The 15004-nt window shown below is 37.2% G+C and overlaps 3 protein-coding genes across 3 annotated transcripts; 2 read left to right on the forward strand and 1 right to left on the reverse strand.

Moving 5' to 3' along the window:
- Window positions 1–216: 216 nt before the first annotated feature.
- Window positions 217–13182, reverse strand: LOC150075660 (uncharacterized). Its single transcript, XM_090388811.1, has 2 exons — window positions 12937–13182; window positions 217–1645 (listed from the first exon to the last, which is right to left on the reverse strand). The coding sequence occupies exon 2, from the start codon at window positions 1415–1417 to the stop codon at window positions 230–232; it is 1188 nt and encodes a 395-aa protein (XP_090244937.1). The 5' UTR covers window positions 1418–1645; window positions 12937–13182; the 3' UTR covers window positions 217–229.
- LOC150075661 (general transcription factor II-I repeat domain-containing protein 2-like) lies at window positions 4620–5266 on the forward strand. The gene is made up of 2 exons (XM_090388610.1): window positions 4620–5039; window positions 5183–5266. Exons 1-2 carry the CDS (start codon window positions 4620–4622, stop codon window positions 5264–5266), a joined length of 504 nt encoding a protein of 167 aa, XP_090244736.1.
- On the forward strand, window positions 5386–5931 carry LOC150075662 (general transcription factor II-I repeat domain-containing protein 2-like). Its single transcript, XM_090388611.1, has one exon. It carries the CDS (start codon window positions 5386–5388, stop codon window positions 5929–5931), a length of 546 nt encoding a protein of 181 aa, XP_090244737.1.
- Window positions 13183–15004: the final 1822 nt, after the last annotated feature.

The following is a 15004-nucleotide window of genomic DNA, read 5'->3' on the forward strand; positions in this document are numbered from 1 at the left end:
TTTGTTTCATATTTACACACGGAAAAAGACTGCCTCAATCATTAAATTACTGTACTATAAATGAAAATTTTCACATTCTTTTCCATACACACATTATTTATGGAATTACTTTTGGACACTATTAGTTGGAACTACAGTTTCCACTTAAGAATACATATGAGACAAATATGTACAGAAAAATAATTTACAATGGAAACTTTATTACTTTATGTTCCTCAAACACAAGATTTTACCGATGAGTTTTCATGTGTCCACGAAGGCTTCCTGACTGGGAAAATGATTTTCCACAAGTATTACATGTAAATGGTTTTTCTTTGGTATGAATCTTTAAATGCTGCTTGAGATTTCCTACATGTGCAAATTTTTTCCCACAAGTTTCACAAGTATATGGTTTCTCATGAGTGTGTATTCTACGATGTCCTATTAGATGATGTGAACGATAAAACTTTTTGCCACATATTTCACAGGCAAAGGGTTTTACATTACTGTGTTCTCTACGATGATATGTAAAACCACTTGGGCTTGAAAATACCTTGCCACATATGTTACATACAAAACGTTTCTCATTAGTGTGAATTCTGGTATGAATCTTTAAAACTCTATTATCTGAAAATGTTTTCCCACATGTATTACACATGTATGGCTTCTCATTATTGTGAGTTCTTTTGTGTCTTTTCAGATAACAAGAGGAAGAAAATTCTTTTCCACACATTTCACACATATATGATTTTACTCGTGAATGAACAGTAGAATGCTGTTTAAGATATTTAGAACATGAGAATCCTCTTCCACATACTTCACATGTATATGGTTTCTCATTTGTGTGAATTCTTGAGTGTGCTGTAAGACGTCCAGCAACAGCAAATGCCTTTCCACATGTTTCACATGTATATGGTTTTTCATTAGTGTGAATTCGTTTGTGGATAATGAGGCCCTGTGAATGTTTATATTTCTTCTCACATATATCACAAGCAAATGGCTTTTCACTGCTATGTACTATCATATGTGATTGAAGGTATGCAGAAGAAATGAATGCTTTGGGACATTTTTCACACTTAAAATGTTTCTCTTTCTCTTTAAAATTATGAAGTTTACTGTGCTTGTAAAGATATGAAGACCGTGCAAATGTCAGGCCACACATTTTGCAAGTAAAAGGCCTCTCACGAGTGTGTGTTTTGCGGTGTGAAACAAGGTAGTCACACCGGGTAAATGTTCTACCACAGATTTTACATGAGAAAGGTTTTTCACCGGTATGAGTTCTAATGTGGTACAAAGCACTGCTGGATCCTTTGAAAACCTTTCCACAGTACTCACAGAGAAAAGTTCTCTCATTGGTGTGAACTTTTTCATGTGCAGTAAGCTTGCCTGCCTGTGAATATTTCTTACCACAAACTTTGCAACTAAATATTTCTTTCATAGTCTATGTTTGCTTGGTTGTTTAAAACAGTGAAAGTAACAACAATTACTTTTCACTGACTTTCTAATATCAAAATGTTTCAGTCTCGTGTGTCCTCACAAACCATGAAAAGTAGCAATAAATCATTAATCCTAGTCTTCTACTTATCCTGCCATAAAATATTAATGGCTACTTTCTATTTCTATTTCCAAACTTCTTTAGAAATCTCTCCAGCAGGTAGCTTGCAACCTGTAGAATAAAATGAAATACTTTAAAATATGTAAAACAACAAATATTTAAATAAACAGATCTCTATATGATAATCACTTAGTAATATTTAAAAAAAGCAATCACATTTGGTTTTTAACAATACTTTTAAGAAAATTAATTTGTTCTTTATTGCAATAATCTAAAAAACAGATTTTTGGGACTTTTTGAATGTGATCAAATATTTTTCTACATAGGATTTCTGTTTGACTTAGAATATTTCATAAAAACAAATATAAAAAATAAAAAAATAAAAATAACTGATGAGCAGTTTTAATTTGTGATCTTCACATATAAGTATAAATTATGAAATTGCTATTAACATATAGATTAATAAGTTTTGTTGGTTGAATATTAAAGACTAAAACATGTACTCTTATTTTTCAATATGTTGAACAATCGCCATTTTCTAGTTCATACATTTCATACAAGTGGCATTACTAGTTTAGTCTCTTTTCTATAAGTAATAACAAATAAAATCCCATTGATAAAATATATATATATTTTTAAGAAAATATAGTACAAGGAGATGCCAAGATATATACAAATATAGGCTGAAGGCTGAAAAAACATAAGATAGTTGTTGACTAGAATTGAATTTCTGTAAACTGTAGTTATTTGGAAATATGTGAAGAAAGGACATTCTAGAAAACAGAAGTAGAAAGGGTGAGAAAGAGGAAAAGTTAGTTCTGTGAATTTGGAGTTCAGCAGTGAATGAATGCTGACCAATTGCTGTATGTATTCAGACTAGTTTGGAAGCCATGAGAAAATTCCAGATTACCATTTGGAATAGTGTGCATGTAAGTATGGTGCCTCCGTAGCCAGGTGGGAAGGAGCAGCAGTGCGTACCACGCGCTTCTTGATTCGACTGGGGTTCGAGCCCGTCACCACCAAATACGGAGGATGCGGAAAGGTCAGGGAATGACCACCGCATATCCCGGAGCAATATGGCCTTAGTTGCTAATGCTCCTAAAAACCAAATAACAAACAGCATGTAAGTATCTATAGGAAAGGCATTAAGTAGAAAATGAACTTCTATGAGACTTTTGGAGGAGAGGGAGAATTTTGGAGAGAAAGAAGGGTGGAGAGAATTTTGTAAATGATTGATCATTAATTAACCTAACTAAGTAATACTTGTGATCTGATTATCAGCAGTGATTATTCATGCATTAAGAATCTGCAGATTTTTAAAGCACAAATTGATTTGGGATATACTTAAAGATGTAACAATCACCAAAGGTAAAGGGAAAGGCTTTTGCTTTTGTAAAGGTGACTACAGTCATCTGAGATGGTTTTTAATTTCTATACAGTGGGACTAACTGATGATGTTACCATCAGCAAATTCTAAATGAGAAGTGTTCAGGGAATTAATCATAGAAGCTACTAGGCTTTTCATATCAACTAAGAAATACTCTTCAAGATATGTGCCTAAATGAATGACAGATGAACTGACGAGACTCTTGGAAGAGAAGAAAAATGCATTGTATGGAAATAAATTATTAGACGACCCAGAAGCCTATGGCAGATATAAACTAGTACGTAATCAAGTCGCAAAGAAGGTTAGGCAAGCGACAGCCTACCTTTGGCGAAGGATGCAAAAAAAAAAAAAAAAAAATAGCAGACTTCTTTACTTATGTAAACACTAAAAGGAAGGGGATGAATCAGTTTGTTCCACTTGATATCGCTGCTTTGACTGTTGATGATCCTGTTCAGGTTGCTTACAAACAGAATGAGTATTTTGTATCTACATTCAAAAATGAGGAATTCTTTAGGGAAGGAAATGCCAGAAGTTTATTAAACTCTAAAAGAGGGCTAAATAATTATATAATAACTAAGAAGTGGAAGAGAAATTTTTGAAGTTAAACATAAGAAAGGCATCTGTGGTGGATGGGATCTATCCAATTACATTAAGGGAAGCAGCAAACAAAGTAAGTCCACCCTTAGCCAGAATTATGAGAGCATCCTTGGATTCAGGGCAGGTCCCCTAAAACTGGATGTCAGCAAATGAATCGCCAATTCACAAACAGGGATCAAACAGTGACATGAGTAATTACAGGCCTGTTAGTTTAAATTCTGTTTTAGGAAAAATTATGGAGTTACTGTAAAAGGCAGGCGGCTTTAGTTGGGTTTTACGAGAATGAGTGACTAAGGCTATATTGCTCAGTGTTGACTGTCTGTAAATTGTGTATGGTCTGAGAAAGCAACACAGGATCATCTAGACCAGGCATGTCAAACATGTGGCCCTTTGCAAGCACACCTGCGGCTCGCACAAAGGACACTGTAGCGATTCGCAAAATCTATTAATTGAAGTAATTTAGGTAATTTAGAATATCGCGCACGGCTGCCTTACAACAAGAATTCTAGTATTCTTGCCAATTTATTGGTGTAGGTACCTGGTCCTAATCCGAATTCCACGGCCCACAAGTGGAAAAGGTTCCTCTCTCTTTAAGGTAAACCGCTTGGCCTGAGTGAGAGAGGGAAACCAACGAGCATGAGGTAAAAACCCGTTTATCTCGCTCGTAACAATACATAAGCTGGTCTAAATTTCGTTTCAGTTTTTTAACCGGTGAATTTATTTTTAATTTAATTTTATTATTTTTCAGATTGCACATCATCTTTAAAAATGGCTAGTGCTTCTCCAGCTAAGAGAAAAAGGAAACTGAACGAAGAAGGGTGAGTGTTTCAAGAAAAATGGGAATTACAGTATTTTTGCACAACGGTGAATGGAAAGATACATTGTTTAATTTGCAACAAAAGCATTGGCACGCCAAAAGAGTACAACTTGAAAAGATATTATGAAATGAACCATCGATCTTACGATAAATTATGAAGGCCCAATGCATGTCTCAAGACTCAAGGAATTGAAGGCTAATGTGAGACAGCAACAGACTTGTTTTACGAAAATTGAGAAAGGGAATGTAGCTTCCGTTACTGCAAACTCAGCCGAATGATCGCCATGAGTGGGAAATCTTACAGTGAAGGAGATTTCATAAAGCAATGCATTGTAAAAACGGCTCAAATTGTGTGTCCAGAGAAAGCACACTTATTCAAAGATATTTCATTAACCAGGAACACTGTTGCTGAACGGATTGATGAAATGTCAAGTGATTTGAAACAACAGTTGAAGGCCACATCAACAAGATTTGAACATTTTTCTATTGCTATTGATGAGACCGGTGACATCACTGGAATAGCACAGCTTGCAGTTTTCATCAGGGCTTGTGACAATGAATTTAATATTTATGAAGAACTGATCCCCATGCATGACACTACAACAAGCCAGGTCATCTTTGAGAAAGTCGAGCAGGTTCTGTATGACTATGGTTTGGATTTGAGTAAACTTGCATGCTTATCTACCAACGGTGCTGCGAATATAGTTGGCAGACATAATGGTGTTGCTGCCATGTTACGAACAAAAATAGAAAACTCGCATCCAGATTCATCATTTGCACATTTTCACTGCATTATTCATCAGCAAAATTTGTGTTCAAAGATTTTAAAATTGGATCATGTGCTTAGTTTGGTCACAAAGACAGCGAACTATATCAGAGGCTGTGCTCTCAACCACCGTCAATTCAGCCAGTTGTTGGAAGATATGGATAATCAGTTTACCGATGTTCCATTCTACACAGAAGTCCACTGGTTGTCATGTCACAAAGTGCTGAAAAGATTTTATCTGTTGAGACAAGAAATAATTGTTTTTGGAGATGAAACGTCAAAACATGGATGAAATAAAAGATGAAAGTTGGCTCCAGGATCTGGCTTTTGCTGTGGACATTACTGCACAATTAACTGATCTTAATTTGAAATTACAAGGTAAAAACAAACTCATCACTCAGTTGTATGATGACATCAAGTGCTTCATTACAAAACTAAGCTTATGGAAGTCACAGCTGTCAAATGAAAATTTAGTTCATTTTCCAAAGTGCAAAGGGCTGAAAAACACTGCCAATACTGAGTCTGTACTTAGCTTTGCTAAGTATGACGGTCACCTGGAATTGTTGTCAAAAGAATTTCAGGAAAGATTTCGTGATTTCTCATCTTTTGAACACCACTTTGCATTATTCTCAGAACCATTCACCTTTGATGTTGCCAAGGCAGAAGAAAGACTGCAGATAGAACTATTAGAAATGCAGTGGGATTCTACACTCAGAGCAAAGTATCTTGAAGTGGGGATACCTCGTTTCTTTTCATACCTTCCTGAAAAGTTTAAAAACTTCAGAAAGTTTGCCACAAGGATTATGGCAATGTTTCTGTTGATTTCATGAAGGAAAATAACTGTTCACACCTATGTGTGTGAACAGTTATTTTCCTTCATGAAATCAACAGAAACTTCTCAGAGAACAAGACTGATCAACACCTCTCATCTCTGATGAAAGTCGGAACTGCATAGACATTTCAGCCAGACATAGCAAAAATTGTCATTAAAACGAGGTGTCAAGCCTCAGGACAAAACACTAAAATAGTCATGAATAAATGTTCATTTTGAACTGCTGTAATTTTTGTACAATATATTTGTTGTTGTTGCATACAAGTCTGTTGCGTTGCGTTTAAAATTTCTTTTGTTAAACTACTTCATTACTTTGCATTCATGAATGTGGCTAGCCGCTAAACCATTTGTATGCACATTGTATGTTTCTAAGTTTAAGTAATAAAAATATTCTACAATAATTTTTATTAAATGACTTCAATTAGTTGTCGTGTGCGGCCCTCATGATAACACAAATGTGACCCATATGGCCCTCGGGGGACCCTCAGTTTGACATGCCTGGTCTAGACAACGCTGCAATTATATTTCAGAGCAGTATGGGTTTGTTATGGGGAAATTGTCTGACCAATCTGAATGGATACTATGATGAGGCCACAAAGGAACTGAATGCAAAAAATAATTTTGATACACTTATATTTCAAAGGAACCTTTTGATACTGTTGCACATTAAAAAAGATTGCAAACAAATTGTAGCAATGTGGCATTAAGTGCAAGTTGCTGCTATGGAAAAAGGGATGGTTGAGTGGGAGAAGACAGAGTGGTAATCAATGGCCATTGCTCTTTGTGGACTAATGTTATTAGTGGAGTCCCCGGGTTCGGTGTTGGGCCCATTGTTGTTTTCTATATTTATCAATGATATTCATAAAGGTATATCAGGCTTAATGTCTAAATTATTTAGCTCTCTTTTAGAGTTTGATACAAAGGTTGGCAAGGTGGTTAATGATAGGAAAGACTGTATGCTACTGCAACAGGATCTAGAAAACTTTAGCAGAAGGGCAGAGAAATGACAACTGAAGTTTAATATTGACAAATGCAAAGTACTGCATATATGTAGCAGTAACCCCAGAGTAATGTACCAAGTGTATGATACTACACTCAGGGTAGTGGAAAATGAAAAAGACTTGGGAGTAATTGTATAGTCAGATATGAAGTTCTCTGAGCAATGCAGGCTGCCAGCACAGCTCATGGGATTTTGTCAATGATATACAAGAATTTTGCTAAAATGGATAAAGAGCTATTATCCCTTTGTATAAGACAATGATCAGGCCACTTATTGAGTACTACATACAGGTTTGGAGGCCTCATTTTAGGAAAGATGTAGAGCTGCTGGAATGCGTACAGAGAAGGGCAATGAGATTGGTGAGGGGAACAAAGGGTGCTCTTACCAAGAATGGTTTCAGTTTTGAAAATTGCAGCATCTGGAGACTAGGCACCTGCAAGGTGATCTGCTTGAGGTGTTTAATGCTTTGAATTGAGCATGCTCAATGCTGATGGGATTCTTCCTGTTGCTCAAACTACACATGAGGGGACACAAATTCAAACTGAAGAAGGCCATTTGCAAAATAGATGTGTGGAAATTTGCTTTTAGCCAAGGAGTGGTTGATTGCTGACCAAACTTCCATTTGTCATTGTGGAAGTTGATACCTTAAATAAATTCAAAGAAAAGGTGAGAAAACTTTTGAAGCAAATGGATAGGTGAAATGGGAAGTTTTATTTATTTTATTTTTTTTGCTTCTTCCATCATATGCCTTCTCTAATGATTTTTGGACTAAAGCTTCAACTTTCTGTAGTTTGAGGCTTTAGCCCAAAAATATTCTTAGTCTATACTATTGCATACCATCTGGCATCTCTCATATTGTGGAGTTATACTTCATAACTGGGTTATCATTTACTGTAACATCAGAGTACCTACCACCCATTGAGAGTCCAGAAAACCTTGAGAAGGTGACATCTGGGTGGTGGTGTCAGCAACAATAAGTAACATTAGTCTTCTGTACTAGTGAAGCGTTGCTTATTTAATGTAGTGCAATATCAGGGTAACTAGTGAAGGTATTCACAATATGATATATAATAAAAACGATACAATTTCTCCTACTTCGGTGGTTGACAAAACCATCATATGCCTCCTTTCACCATAGTAGGTGAAATGGCACTTACTTCTGGTAGATATGTTCGGTGGTGGTTGACAAAACCACTGAACACATGTACTTATATGATGCAATTGCACTAGCTTGTCTGTTTAGTTAATCAATTAAAACAGTGAAAACTTCACCCATATTAATTTTATTTTCTCCATGCCGGGGCTTATACCCTTCAATCACTCCTATAAAATGTCTAGTAATCAAACTCTGCTGCCTACATATTCAATGACTTTTTTCTCATACTGATACCCCTTTGCTGATCTCACCAAGCATGCTGGCCATCTTTGTGCCCTTTCACCCTCAATACCTTTCTTTAGGTGCAGTCTCTAAACTTCAACTTCGTATTCCAAGTGTGGTCACATACAATTGTCTTATACAGTGGGATTACAACATCCCTATCTCTACATGCAAGTGTACAAGAAATCATCAAAAGAACACCATGGTGTCCTATCAATGATTTAACATTCCCCACTGTACCATAATTTTCAAATCCATTTCTTCCCCTACTATTTTTTAATTGAAACCCTACCCAATGTAGAACCTATTTTGGGGTTACTATTTTCTAAGTGTAAAACCTTGCATTTTGCTTCATGAAAAGATATTTGCCACTTTTTTTGACCTTCACTAAAGTCTATGTAAGTAATCCTAAAGAATCGCTACTTGGCACCGATTATTAGCTATTCTAACAATCTTGATATTACCTGCAAATTTTCACATCATGTCCTGTATCATTTAATGTAGCTTAAGAATATAAAAAATAGCAATGGTTCCATTACCAATCCTTGGGGAACACCACTTCTTATGTTGGCCCAATCTAAAGAGATAACAATTAAACCATTAATAAACATCCTCTGTTCTCTACTCTGCAGCTACCCTGTGATCCATTTCATGAATTTGCCTGCAATTCCAACAAGTTCCAGCTTATATAGTGACCTCTCCTGCAGGACTGAGTCAAATGCTTTGCTGAAATCTAAGTAAACAATGTCAAAATTATTTCCTACTCATGAATGATTCAAAGAAAATAGCTTACTAGGTTGTTTAAGCATTGTATATATTTCTGTTTCCTTCAGAATCCCATTTATATTCTAAGAATCCTGTACTGCCACAACTCTGCTACTTTTTTTGATAAATAAAAAGTACTGTAAGTGGACAGCAGTAATCCCAAAATAACACCAACTGGATGGTACCACCCTCAAGGTGGTGGAGAATGAACATGACCTATGATTAATTGTATGGTCTGATATGAAGTTTTCTGAACAGTGTAGATAGGCTACTTGGACAGTCAGTAAGCCAATAATGGACAGCCAATAATATACAAGAATTTTTACTAGCAGGGACAAGAGGTGGTAGGAGCAGCAGTTCATAGCACATGCTTCCTGATTAGACCAGGGTTCAAGCCCGTGACCACCAAATACAGAGGATGCGGAAAAGTCAGGGAACGACCACCGCATATCCCTGGAGAAATATGGCCTTAGTTGCTAATGCTCCCAAAAAACCAAATAACAAACAAACAAGCATCTTGAGTACTTCATACAGTTCCAGAAGGCTCATTTTAAAAATGATGTGGATCTGCTGGAGCAGGTGCAGAGAAGAGTGACAAGATTAGTCAAGTACACAAAAGGGTACCATTATCAGGGTTCTGCTAACTGTAGCACTTGCAAACTAGGCAGCCTTAAACTAAGACTTGGTTACAAAAGTGCTTTCTAAGTGCTGAAAACTGCAGCACTTGGAATCAAGGTAGCCTTCAATGCATTCAGTTCTGCAAACTGTTGCACTTGAAAACCAAGCAGCCTTCAATCAGATCTCCTTGCAGGAGACCTGACTGAAGTGTTTTAAGGCTTTAAATGGATTAAGTAAACTAAATGCTGATAGCATCTTTGCTCTTTCTCTGACAACACACATCAGGAAACTTAAATTAAGAATTGATATACTGAACATTAGATAGATGTGCAAAAATTTGCTTTGAGCCAGACTTGTGACTGTTAGAATAGATTTCTGTCTGGTGTTGTGTGGTCTTAATAAATTTAAGGATAAGCTAAAGTATTAGAAGTAAGGGGCAGATGAGGCAACGTTTTAGTAGTAGTGGTAGTGGCATGTGATGCAAGAAAGCAAGTGGATGAGCTTATGCAGAAACAGCCAAAAGAAAAAAAAAAATTTACAACACAATTCCCTCTAAATGTTTATCCAGTTCCTTCTTAAATTTATTTAACCTATCAACTTCCACAACGACAGATGGAAGTTTGTTCCAGCAATTAACCACCAGCTGGCTAAAGGCAAATTTCCGCAAATCTATTCTACATGTCTTTCCTCAATTTGAATTTATGCCCCCTTAGGTTCGTAATCTGAACAAGTAGAAGAATCCCATCAGAATTCAGCGTGCTCAACCCATTCAAGGCCTTATACACCTCAATCAGGTTTAAGTTCTGCAAATTGCAGCAGCTGCAATTTGCAGAACTTAAACCTCTCTTGGTAAGAGGATCCCTTCATTCCCCTCACCAATCTTGTTGCCCTTCTCTGTACACGTTCAAGCAAATCTACATCCTTCCTAAAATGAGACCTCAAGGCATGGCCTGACTTTTGCCTTATACAGAGGGACAATCACCTCCTTTTCCCTGCTAGCAAAATTCCTGTATATCATTGACAAAAACCCCATGACCTGCCCTGGCAGCCTGTCTGCATTGCTCAGAAAACTTCATATCTGACTGCACAATTACTCCCAGGTCTTTTTCATTTTCTACCACCTTAAGTGTAGTACCACACAGTTGGTATGTTTCTCTGGGGTTACTTCTACCAATATGCAGTACTTTGCTTTTGTCAATGTTAAACTTCAGTTGCCACTTCTCAGCCCATCTGCCCAAATTTTCTAGATCCTGTTGCAGTAGCACACTGCCATTACTGTCATTAACAACCCTGCCAACCTTTGTATCATCTGCAAACTTTGACACTAAGCCTGATATACCTTCATCAATATCATTGATAAATATACAAAACAACAGTGGACCTAACACCGAACCCTGTGGGAAAAACCAGTAAAAATTACTAGCGTCATTGACAGGATTCGAACTCGATCTTGCTCTCCTATATTAAGACTATTGAAGTGATACTCTAAAACCGCTTGTGACACAAACATAAACATAAGAAAGGCACCTGGGGTGGATGGGATCTATCCAGTTATATTAAAGGAGGCGGCAAAGCAACTAAGCAAACCCTTAGCCATAATTATGAGAGCATCCTTGGATTCAGGGGAGGTTCCCACGGACTGGAGATGTGCAAATGTATCCCCAATTCACAAAGGAGGTTCGAAGAGTGACACGAGTAATTACAGACCAGTTAGTTTAACTTCTGTTCCGGGTAAAATAATGGAGTCACTGGTTAAAGATGCATTGCAGGATCATCTAGACAAGACTGCAGCAATAATTCAGACACAGCATGGGTTTGTTAAGGGAAAGTCTTGTCTGACAAATTTGATTGGTTATTATGATGTGGTCACAAAGGAACTGGATGCAAAAAATAATTTTGATATCATATACTTGGATTTCAGGAAAGCTTTTGACACTGTTGCGCATGGAAGACTACTGTACAAATTGGAGCAGAATGGTATTAAGGGTAAGTTGCTACAATGGATAAAAGGATGGTTAAGTGGGAGAAGACAGAGGGTGGTAATCAATGGGTGCTGCTCTTCGTGGACTAATGTTATTAGTGGAGTCCCACAGGGTTCGGTGTTGGGTCCACTGTTGTTTTGTATATTTATCAATGATATTGATGAAGGTATATCAGGCTTAATGTCGAAGTTTGCAGATGACACGAAGGTTGGCAGGGTTGTTAATGACAGTAATGGCAGTGTGCTACTGCAACAGGATCTAGATAATTTGGGCAGATGGGCTAAGAACTGGCAACTGAAGTTTAACCTTGACAAATGCAAAGTACTGCATATGGGTAGAAGTAACCCCAGAGAAACGTACCAACTGTGTGGTACTACACTTAAGGTGGTAGAAAATGAAAAAGACCTGGGAGTAATTGTGCAGTCAGATATGAAGTTTTCTGAGCAATGTAGACAGGCTGCTAGGGCAGGTCATGGGGTTTTGTCAATGATATATAGAAATTTTGCTAGCAGGGAAAAGGAGGTGATTGTCCCTCTGTATAAGGCAATGGTCAGGCCACGCCTTGAGTACTGCGTACAGGTCTGGAGGCCTCATTTTAGGAAGGATGTAGATTTGCTTGAGCGTGTACAGAGAAGAGCAACACGATTGGTGAGGGGAATGAAGGGATCCTCTTACCAAGAGAGGTTTAAGTTCTGCAAATTGCAGTGGCTGGAGACTAGGCACCTGCGCGGTGATCTGATTGAGGTCTATAAGGCCTTGAATGGGTTGAGCACGCTGAATTCTGATGGGATCCTCCCACTTGTTCAGAATACGAACCTACGGGGACATAAGTTCAAATTAAGAAAGGATAGATGTAGAATAGATGTGCGGAAATTTGCCTTTAGCCAGCGGGTGGTTAATTGCTGGAACAAACTTCCATCTGTCGTTGTGGAAGTTGATAGGTTAAATAAATTTAAGGAGGAACTGGACAGGCATTTGGAGGGTATGGTGTGATTTCTTTTTTTTTTTTTTTGGCTGATGCTGCATAAGCTCCTACATTTGCTTTCTTGCATCAAGTGCCACTACTACTACTACTACTACTACTACTACAATTTTCACTTCATTTATATGAATACATTTTCACGATAAATTCTATCACAGTAAGCTACTCTCTCCGTGGAAAAAAGGATATCATAAAAAAACAAGAGAACCTGAATATAAATACACTGACAAGCTATGCTCGTTTTTAATTCTAGCTGTACTAGTAATAGGAATACATACCATTTCACAGCCGTAAGAGTGGAGACAGAGGTACACGTACTCTCAATGCGAATAACATATTGTTACAATTGTTTAATAAGCTTCCATTTCTATTTATTTTTTGATAATTGCATAGCAACGCAGACAGTGTATAAGGTGACCTTCAATGAGTGGGTAGAAAAGCAAATAAGGATAGACTTTAATTAAGGGTGTAGCCCTTTTTGATAATCAGGTAGATTTTGATCACTGAGTAGCAACATACACAAAGTAGTACTGTACTCTGTTACTGTGGTAACATATTTTTCCCCGTAGTGGCGCTGCTGACGAACACCAGGTGGCGCCCTGCGTTTTTGATAAGCATGTGGTTTTAATTCAATTTGTTATTTAGATATTTTATTTTTATTTTTTTATCAGTAGGTGTGAGACAGGTCTGTATGATATTTTTTACTGTTTATTTTTCAGTACAGTTATAACTGAAAAGGATCTTTATTTGTTTTCATAAAATTATAAAAAGCTTCATTTTGTGGACTTCACCTATCTCATTTCAGTTAACGCTAATGAAATTATATATTTTGTGTTATTCAACTTTTTGCGAAATATTAATTTTGCTCTTATTAATTTGATCTCCCAAGACTACTGAAAATTTCATTTTGTATACTATAAGTTATCTTAAATGATATTAACTTAAAATTACAGACTGTAATCAAACAAATTTTTGTTTTAATAATGTAAAAGTGACATGTTCATTAACTAAAAATAATGACAGACTTGATTTTAATTCAGTCTTTACTGATCATATAAAACGTTCATTGGCTATTTGTAAAATCAAAAATTACACTCAATAATGGAAAACGTTGTAGGATACAGAGAGTAGAAAGACCTTCTCAATTCGGAGATCAATTGCACAGTAGCTTGTCAAGCATTAGCATTAACATTAGCATTAGTAGAGCCATTTGATGCAAGAAAGCAAGCTTATGCAGCATCAGGCAAAAAAAAAAAAAAAAAAAAAAAACAAATAAATAAATAAATAAAAAATAACCACTTCCACTTCACCCCTCTGTTCGTTCGAAATACCAGTCCAACTGAGCCTTAAACTTATTTAGGCTATCAACTTCCATGACAAGGGATGGAAGTCTATTCCACCAACTAACCACCCGCTGGCTAAAGGCAAATTTCCTCACGTCTATCCTACATCTGTCTTTCCTCAATTTGAATTTATGCCCTCTCAGGTGATTATTCTGAGCAAGAGGAAGAATCCCATCAGCATTGAACATGCTCAAACCATTCAAGGCTTTATACACTTCTATCAGATCACCTCGCTGGTGCCTAGTCTCCAGACACTGTAATTTGCAAAACTTAAGCCTTTCTTCGTAAGAGCACCCCTTTGTTCCATTCACTAATCTTGTTGCCCTTCTCTGTACTCGTTCCAGCATCTCTACATCCTTCTTGAAATGAGGCCTCCAGACCTGTATACAGTACTCTAGTTGCGGTCTGATCATTGCCTTATACAAGGGAATAATCACCTCCTTATCCCTGCTAGAAAAATTCCTATATATCATCGACAATACACCATGAGCTACTCTTGCAGCCCGTCTGCACTCCTCAGAAAACTTCATATCTGTGTGCACACCCACCCCCCAGGTCCCTTTCATTCTCTACCACTGTCAGTGTAGTACCACAGAGTTGATACGTTGCTCTGGGGTTGCTGTTTCCCATATGTAGTACTTTACATTTGTCAATGTTAAACTTCATTTGCCAAGTCTCGGCCCATCTGCTGAACCTTTCTAGATCCTGTTGCAGTAGCATAGTGTCAGTAGTCACTTGTCAACCCTGCCAACCTTCGTATCGTCTGCAAACTTGGACATTAAGCTTGATATACCATCATCAATATCATTTATAAATACAGAAAACAATAATGGACCCAATACTGAACCCTGAGGGACTCCACTAATAACATTAGTCCACGTTGAGCAGTGTCCATTGATTACCACTCTCTGTCTTCTCCCCCTCAACCACCCCTTTATCCATAGCAGCAATTTGCCTCCAATGCCACACTGCTCCGATTTGTGCAGCAGTCTTCCATGTGCAA

The sequence above is a fragment of the Mastigoproctus giganteus genome, chromosome 14 (assembly GCF_048544385.1).
Source record: "Mastigoproctus giganteus isolate SK-2022 chromosome 14, ASM4854438v1, whole genome shotgun sequence".
NCBI lineage: Eukaryota > Metazoa > Arthropoda > Arachnida > Uropygi > Thelyphonidae > Mastigoproctus > Mastigoproctus giganteus.

What these genes read in the sequence shown, in the direction of transcription:
- LOC150075660 (XM_090388811.1), bottom strand. Translation starts at nt 1,417, where the DNA reads ATGAAAGAAATATTTAGTTGCAAAGTTTGTGGTAAGAAATATTCACAG.
- LOC150075661 (XM_090388610.1), top strand. Translation starts at nt 4,620, where the DNA reads ATGAGTGGGAAATCTTACAGTGAAGGAGATTTCATAAAGCAATGCATT. An exon ending in CCAACGGTGCTGCGAATATA is followed by an intron (nt 5,040 to 5,182) that starts GTTGGCAGACAT and finishes TCATGTGCTTAG; the next exon opens with TTTGGTCACAAAGACAGCGA.
- LOC150075662 (XM_090388611.1), top strand. Translation starts at nt 5,386, where the DNA reads ATGGATGAAATAAAAGATGAAAGTTGGCTCCAGGATCTGGCTTTTGCT.